This window comes from Anabas testudineus, chromosome 2 (genome assembly GCF_900324465.2).
Source record: "Anabas testudineus chromosome 2, fAnaTes1.2, whole genome shotgun sequence".
Classification (NCBI taxonomy): Eukaryota; Metazoa; Chordata; class Actinopteri; order Anabantiformes; family Anabantidae; genus Anabas; species Anabas testudineus.
Window position 1 is genome coordinate 13,626,255 of NC_046611.1, and position 8,640 is coordinate 13,634,894.

Here is an 8,640-nt window from a genome sequence, read left to right on the forward strand (position 1 = left end):
GTATAGGACTTGATTTTTGGTCTGAACCTATCTCTGTACAGAAAACAGTGGATTTTGTGTTGTACTGTATAAAAGTCTGGTCTGTTCAGTTTAATGAGCAGAGCAGCTGCGTTTTAAAGCACACGTGTGTTTAATTTCACCAGGAGCCCAGAGTGGACGCATTTGCTCACAGGACTCGGTCTGAGAATAAAATAAATCAGTTTTAATGAGACATTTCCACCAGGATCAGGTTCAGATCAGTTCACTAGCTCTATAATCAGTGAATTGAAAGTGTAGACATGGGCTATGACCAGCAGGAGGAGACAAAACACTGTCAGCAGGTTCTATGTTTTTAATAAGTGCAACTTCACATCAACCTGAGCAGGATTCAGACAGAGACGGGTTCCAATCTGATCTGTTCACTAACAACAGTTTACAAAATACTGCAGATACAAAGTGTCCTTGTTGGTATCAAACAAGTAGATAAAGATCAGACTGATAGGAAACGGTTAACTGAAGGGATGTTATGACATCTGTTGGTTCCTGTTCCAGTTCACAGGTGGTGAAACACGTTGGAAACCAATGAATGGATGTTGGACTGGTGAGAAAAAAACATGAGATTGTTAAGAGTGGTTAGACAGTTAACGAGGTGAGACAGTCTAGAACTGCCTTGTTCCACCTGAGAAATATCTCCATAGATAGGAAAATTCAAAGTGATGCTGAAAAACTAGTCCATGCATTTGTTACTTCCAGACTGGACTATTGTAATTCACTATTAATAGTTTGTCCCAATAGCTCATTAAATAGCGTCCAGTTAATCCAAAATGCTGCAGACAGAGTTCAGACTGGAATTAACAAGAGAGATCATATTTCTCCTACATTAGCTTCTCTCCATTGGCTCCATGTAAAACCCAGAATAGAGTTTAAAACACTTCTCCTCACATATAAAGCACTTAATAATGAAACTCCATCATATTTTAAAGACTTCATAGTTCCATATTTTCCCAGTAGGACACTATACCAGTTTCTTCTGTTAAAGCGAGTTTTTCCTCTCTCCTGACTCCGGATGTGAGACTCCTCTGTGATGTCTTTACTGTGTAAAGTACTTTGAGATGGTTTTTGCTGATATAGCTTGGAAACAGTGGTGGGACACGTGAGACACAATGAATGTTGTTGAGGCAGGAGGGACAGGAGGTGAAACGTAAGACAGGTGGTGGTGAGAAAAACCGTGTCAGGGTTTGATCAGCCAATCACAGCAAGGATTAACTCGGTAAATGTCCAACAGGACCGAGTCTGGATGGAGACGACGCTCACCTGAGGGAGAGACAGAGACACTTTTTAATGTCTTTTGTATCCAGTGAATTTGTTCGTCAGGTTTTAATCTGATTATCAGACTCACAGATGTTTCCTCCGACTTCATACAGACTTGGAACAGGACTGAGGGACAGAGAGACAGACAGGGAGAGACAGACGGGATAAATGAAACATTTTTAATGAGAGTTCTAACAACACACTGTGCTTTGACCGTTTTAAAGTTCAGGTCCAGGTCATGACCTTGTACAGCAACATGTCTGTGTGTGTCCTCACATGTCCTCTGTGTTACCTGTTCTCACACTGAAAGTGGGCAGTTACGTCTCTGGCCCTTGTCTGTCCGTCAAGTTGTATTGCCATGGAGACCTTTGTGTGCAGGGGAGCGTGGACCCTGATCACACCGTCACACAGATCAGTGACCTGCACACAGACACACAGTTGTAACAGGTCTCACCTAGTCTTTGTCTCACCTGGTCCTCTTTCTCACCTATTCTGCGTCTCATCTGGCTCTACGTCTTAACTTGAGCTTAGTTCTCTAGCTCATCTGGTTCTCCACCTGTCCTAGTCCTGGTCTTGGCCTCTGTCTCACCTGGTCCAGATTTTACCTGGTTGTCTGGTGTCACCTGGTCCTGGTTTTGATCTCACCTGGTTCCTGTCATTCTTCTTCCTCAGCAGCCGTCTCTTGGTCTTTTGCAGGCCGAAATGTCTCTGATTGGACACTTGGTTCACCTGTCTCACCTGAGACAGCAGGAAGTTGGGCACCTGTCACAGACAGCAGGAAGTGATGTCACAGACAACAAGTCTGAGACGGCGATGTCACAAGGTGAGACGGTGAAGTCACTCACGATCCACAGCAGTTCTTGGTGTGTGATCATGAGCCGGATCAGGTGAGCCCCACCCACAGCCTCCTCCATCTCCTCTCGTTGCCGCGCAACAGAGCGCTTGTTGCTGCGGTGTCGGCAGGCGAACAGGTTGGGCGCCATGACCATGGAGACATTCCACAGAGACATCCGATTCTGGTCCTGATGGGAGACTACTTTCCTCAGAAAGACCAACAGGGCCTGTATCCATGGGAACAAGGCCAAGTTCAGCTCAATCCACAGACACAGTTGTTTATTTAAGGTGCTTAATAGAGACTGAGATATTAAAGAAAGAGAGATTTAAGGTGGAAGGAAGACATTCACATATTTAAGGTGGTATGGAAGAGATGTTTTCTGTTCTCTGTAATACTCTGACTTTTTTTAGAGACAATATTCTTTGAAGATGTTGGACATGCAACCTGGGTCTGGTTGTTGCCAGTTGGAGATATTTACTCTGAGTGTGTCTCTGTGGGCCTCAGGGAGCAGCAGGGATAGCAGCTGCAAAGCCTGGACCTGGTGGACCACAGACTGGATCCCTGCAGAAACAACAGAGGCTGTGAGACTATGAGGACACTTTCCAACTCTGTGAGGACATTTTGACACCCTGAAGACCTACCCAGCACAGCACGGTAGGTGGACAGGTGGGTGTGCGTCAGCAGAGGAGTTGGCAGTTCTCTGATAAAGAGTTTCAGCAGACCTGCAGCATCCACCTGTCTCACTGCAGACCAGTCAAAGCCCATACTGCACCTGTCTAACTCTCTACGCAGGTACTACAGAGAGACAGAGAGGTCGTCAAAGACAGGTGAAAAAGATGTAGAAAAACAGTGAGCTGCTGTTCCTGTCATTTGAATTAAGAAGCATTCAACAACAGGTCCTCTTAAAGTAAGAGATTAAAACTGTTGTGGTGAAGCTCATGATAAGTCTGCAGGACATGAAAGTCAGTCAGTGAAGGAAACTTGACCTTGTGCATGTGTCACCTTGAGTCTGGCAGCTGATCCTGGTACTCTGAGGATCCCTTCAGTCTGCAGACCGGTCTGCTCTAAAACACATATCAACTGCACACGGACACATATGGACACAGGCGTTACCGCTACAGAGCAAATGACATGACCTGAGACACAAAACTGAGCTGAACCAGAACTTCCAGGTTCTGGTCCAGGAGTGAGCAGACTTCCCATTCAGAACCCCATTGATATTTCTTATGATTCTAGTAACAAAAAGTTGAGCTTCGGAACAGAAACGTTATTGTCTTCATATTTTGTGACTGAGTTTGTGTGTTCAGATCAGGATGATAGTTTAATAAAAAACAATCAGACATCCTTGTTAAATCAGCATTTGTGGTTTTTATGTCTCCCACTTAAACACAAGCAAGCAGAAACTAAATATAGAAAACCTGAATCAGGGCTGGACTGAGCCTCCAGACAGCTGCCCTGAGGTCAGTTTTCTTACAGCAGCTGATCTGATCTAAATTAAACTTTATTTAACTTGATTCATCACAGGAATGTTCAGCTGTTAGCTCGTTAGCTTAGCACAAAGCTAGACATCAACTGGTAATTCTGTAGATTTTGCTGCACGTTTTGTTTGTGTAGAATAATTAAGATCTGATACAAAACACAAAAAATGACACGTTTGTTCCATCTCATATTTTAGTACTAACATGATGAAATTCTGCAGTTGTAACTATTTACCAAAAATTATTTTAGTTTAATCATTGTTTTATGATGAAGTCATTTCTGTAGAGAAGTTGAATCACACAACTTTACATAGAAAAATCCATAATAAACACTTAAGTACAATAATAAATGAAATAAATCAGGCTATATAAACAACAACAACAATCAAATACTAAAATTAAGATTGAAAAAAAACTTCTGCAGAAGTTTTAATTTAATTAATTAATTAAATTTTCATTAAATTATGATTTTAGACTGTGGATGACTTCGGATTGATTGATTCATATAGATTATTTAACATTTAACCCCAAAATTATTTACAACTCAACTAAAAGATGTAAAACAGGCAGAGACAGACAGACATGTTGTTCACCTTTTGGAAAACTATGGGAACTTTGATCTCTGGAAACTTCTTCCTGTCATTTTCCAACAGAGAGTCCAGAGGAACACCGAACACACCAGTGTCTGAGACAAACACAGGTGGACAGAAATTAAATTAAATGCATCATTAAATGTTTCAATTCATGTCACTTTGATTAAATATAAACAATATTTTCTCCACACAACATGAGCAGATGTGGATTTAACTTACACTGGATGCTGTGACTGAGGAGAAATTATTGCTTTCTCTGACAGGCTGTGCAGAGCATTTACACTTTACCATAGGTGGTCATCCCACCACCCATCCAATCAGCAGCCTGCTCTACCTGACACTTGATTAGGTTAAAGTGATGTGAAAATAAGGCGCACCTCGGGTTCTGCGACGTGGTGGCCGGGAGCGCTTGGTTTGGACACCTAGAGCGAGCAGAAACGTGGAGAGCTCGATGTGGGAGATGAAGCCGAGCCGGGTGAGATCACACGATGACAGGTCATCTGCACAGGTGAGACCCTGAGAGTGTGGGGCAGGTAGGAACTACATTCACACACACACACACACACACACACACACACACACACACACACACACACACACACACACACACACACACACAGGATTTTATGTTCTGACCAGTTAATACAATTTGCATTAAAAATCTGAATCTCTGAGACTGAGAGTCGTAAGTCAGGATTTCATCATCTCTGATGCCTCCCAAGAACAAAAACTCCACAAATCTACCTGGAAATATACAAAACTTTTTTTTTTTTATTTGCTTTCCAGGTAAGTTTGTGGGGTTTTTGAAGATGTACAAAACTTCAGGGTGATCATTGTACATTGAACATCCAACTGGAGTTGTTCGTGGACCATTCAGTTGCTTAGTCTAAAATTCAATAAATATATAGTTTTCATTATGGTTCAACTTTACACCCCAAAGCATTATGGGAGCCATAGTTAAGACGTGAAACTCACCGGTGTGTCACTGTTGTCATGTCCATGGACATATAGGCAGTCCCAACAAGTTCCACGCTGTTTGTGCTCAGCAATGCCTTCTGAGTACGGACTGTCTCGCAGCAGCCAATCAGCTTGTCTCGCTTGGGTGTCAGGTGGCGAGCGTGAGTGAGGAGGGGAGGGGGTGAGCGCTGGGGAGGGTGTGTTTGTTGGAGAGCGTGTTGGAGATGACAGATGTTCAGGTAGTTGATCTTCAAAAAGAAACGTGGGCAGAGTCGGTCGAGCTGGAAACACAAACAGCTACTTATTTAGTCATTCAGCAGTGGTTTTGTTTCTGTTCACCTGTCTGAGCAGTAACCATCTGAAGGACCTCAAATACCTCCTAACAGACCAACAGAACCTAGAACCACAAGAACCAGGAAAAGCACCACTTCTAAGAAACTTCTATAACAATTAAAAGAACAGTAAAATCCATAAAGAACATCTAGAACCAGCACAAGAACTACTAGAATCACATTAAATACAAATAAAACCACCTGGAACACTAGAAGTAACCACTGGCTGTGTAGTTGTAACTGATGGACTCATGTTGACCTACAAAGTGTTTTGTTTTTGCACCATCTCTATTTCAGGAAGTCTAAACCCATTTCATATTACATATATTAACACTGAATTCTTTCTTGAGACCAGCTCCACAGTGTTTTCATCCATTGTGCCATCTGCTACTTTGCCAAATGGGGAATGTAAGGGATGTCACGCTGCACTGTACGTTGGATATAGGCCATACAACTGAAACTGATAGTGTGTTCAGTGTAGCATGATACTAACGATCTAAAGGTAGATCATGAAGACATTTGAATCGTTCACAATCTAATATCACCATATTGCACACGCCAACTGAAAAGGGTCAGAAGCGCCTATACATGACTGCTCAATGTATTCACTTTGGTAGCCTCTAGACCTAAAGGACAAATAAAACCACCAAGGACCATCAACACCACATCCATAGCATTCTGACCCTCCTTACCCACAGATGAGCAGACAGACAGGTACCTCTGTGTGTGTTTTTGCGGATAGTTTTAGTGGAGGTGTGGTATCGACTTGGTGCTGATTCGGCCCGTTGAGAGGGTGGGGAAGGACTCCTGTCTTCTGGGTCCTGGTCGGGCTGAAACAGAGAAAATGCTGAGTCATGAAGATTATCCATAAAAAAACAGCTATTTTTACATTTCTTTTTGTTAAATCGCTGCTTTGTCCTTTAAATGCGACATTTTTACTTAACATTTAACTTTTTGTAAAATTCCGACTGTATGTTGTAATATATATATTTTTTCATACATATTCCAAATAACTAATTAATTACAATATTGTTTATGTTTCATTTGTCGTCATTATTTATTCTTGTAATTCATTGTTTTATCTCGCTACGACAGACTCACTCTGCACACAGCAAAGCAGCAGCATCAGAGCACAGAGTATGGACAGAGCTCACTTGTTGGATGCTTGGATAACCACAGAAGTCTCTGTTCTTCCTCCTATTCCCTCTGGATTTGAACAAAGTGTGGATTTATTTGTTTTTGCTGGGGTGGTCGAGCAAACCAGTGTGTTGGTGTCTGTATATGTTTCAACCTGGATTCATTTCAGGAGTGAAGCTCAAAGACAGATTCATTCTGAATGTCTAACTTAAACCTGGCTCTCATTCAAAGTTAGTTACTGGGTTAGCCTCAGCTGCACAGTGACACTACACCGCCAAGTTGGTTAACCTTAGCTTATCTCAAACTCTGGAGCAGAAGAAGCATCAGCACATCAGTTTAAATGACTGAAGAAGCTACTTGGATGAGTAGTGAAACCTTTCGACCTAACAAGAAGGATGTCCAGTTGCCGTGACTCAACCAACAGATTTTCTCAAGACTTCTTGTAAAATGACAGCTTTAAACAATACAATTATAGTCTTTAGCTGCTGTAATTTCTATTTATATAACTTATTAATTGCTATCATTACATGTCATTAACTCTGTATCTAATGTCTCCTGTAGTTATGGTTCCTCCTCTGTCTCCCTCTGTTTGTCTCTGTCTGCATGTATCCATGGTCTCTCAGCTGTAAGTCTCCAAGGTGCAGTTACTGGTCCTACCGACCTGCCCAGTGTTTCTGCTGCTTCTTGTTGATGTTCTTTGAATGCTGTTCTTGTATAAGGTCTTAAGTGCTTTGAGATGACTCTTGTGATTTGATACCATACAAATACACTGAATTTAATGAATTGAATTGACTTAAATGAATTGAATTGAACTCAAATTAATTTCATTTCATTTCATTTAACATTTTCTCAAAATGGATATCTAGGTGTGTCCCACCTGGGTGAAGATGTCACGGACATCTCTGACTGGCTGCCTGTTTCTCTTCCTTAACGTCTCGTTGTAGTTGTCCAGCCTCCTCTTCACTGTGGCGCTTTGTTGCCGTGTCAACGTGGACAGCACTGCTTCGGCCGCCAGCGGCTCCTGCTGCTCTTCCGATGAGCCCGTCACCAAGGAGGACAACCCTGCTTCCATCAGCCATGCCTCCTCCATCTCCACTTCTGTGGGCAAGCAAAGATAAGTGGACCCCCACAGAAAGACAATGTCTCAATCTGATGATTCCAACTCACCATCAATGCTCTTCTTTTCTTCGTCATCATCTTCTTCTTCCTCACCCTCCTTCTCCTCCTCAATACTGTGTACTTCCCTCCAGTAGGTTTCCATGCCAACGTGTCGGGGGTCAGAAGTCACTGTGTGAGGGGTTGGAGGGTTGGAGGAGGAGGCGGTGGTGGGGGGAGACGACAACATGCTGTAGAGGCAAACAGAAGAAAAACATCTGTAATGTGAGGTGGAAAAGACTCTTTTATATTATTATTTATTAACATGTAATTTTCTTAAGAGTTGAGCTTCAACTTTGCTTTTATTTTGTTAAGTAGGAACAATATTTTTACTTAACGTCAGTTAACTGAAGCATATATTACACTTTCCTCAAGAATGATGTTTAGTTTAGTTTGTCAAACCTCTTTAATTCTCTTTTTTAAAGTGAAAGTTTAGTTAGTTAGCCAACCAGACACAGGTGCAGGAATCCACAGAGTCAGAAGGCCTCAGGTCTTCACCTGCAAGACATCCCAGAAACAAAACAACCACAATAAAATTACAGAGAAAAACATTTTAAAAATATCTGCTGGTTTTTGTTGTATTTGTTATTTAACATCTGTTGATATTCTCAGTTAATCAGGTTCCAACTTTGACTCAAGTGGTCAGAGAACAGTTAGAACAACTCGCCGGTGGCCATCACAGTGATAACACCTCAGAGTTCATAAGCCTGCTACACCGAGCCAGAGTCAGAACTGATGAAGCCCTTAGGATGAAAACGTCTTAAAGCAGGTCCAGCTGTCAATGAACAGCAGCTTTTACCTTAGTTCAACTTTTCCTTTTATTCTTAAACATATAAGTTTAGTTACGGTCAAACTATTTTATT

General features: G+C 42.0%; 1 protein-coding gene across 1 annotated transcript; it reads right to left on the bottom strand.

Moving 5' to 3' along the window:
* Positions 1–1,188: 1,188 nt before the first annotated feature.
* Positions 1,189–8,257, bottom strand: arhgap28 (Rho GTPase activating protein 28). The gene is made up of 15 exons (XM_026362274.1): positions 8,227–8,257; positions 7,790–7,968; positions 7,500–7,720; positions 6,204–6,315; positions 5,172–5,434; positions 4,574–4,712; positions 4,197–4,288; positions 3,128–3,205; positions 2,767–2,920; positions 2,604–2,686; positions 2,136–2,351; positions 1,936–2,052; positions 1,583–1,710; positions 1,379–1,416; positions 1,189–1,293 (listed from the first exon to the last, which is right to left on the bottom strand). Exons 2-15 carry the CDS (start codon positions 7,965–7,967, stop codon positions 1,211–1,213), a joined length of 1,902 nt encoding a protein of 633 aa, XP_026218059.1. The 5' UTR covers position 7,968; positions 8,227–8,257; the 3' UTR covers positions 1,189–1,210.
* Positions 8,258–8,640: the final 383 nt, after the last annotated feature.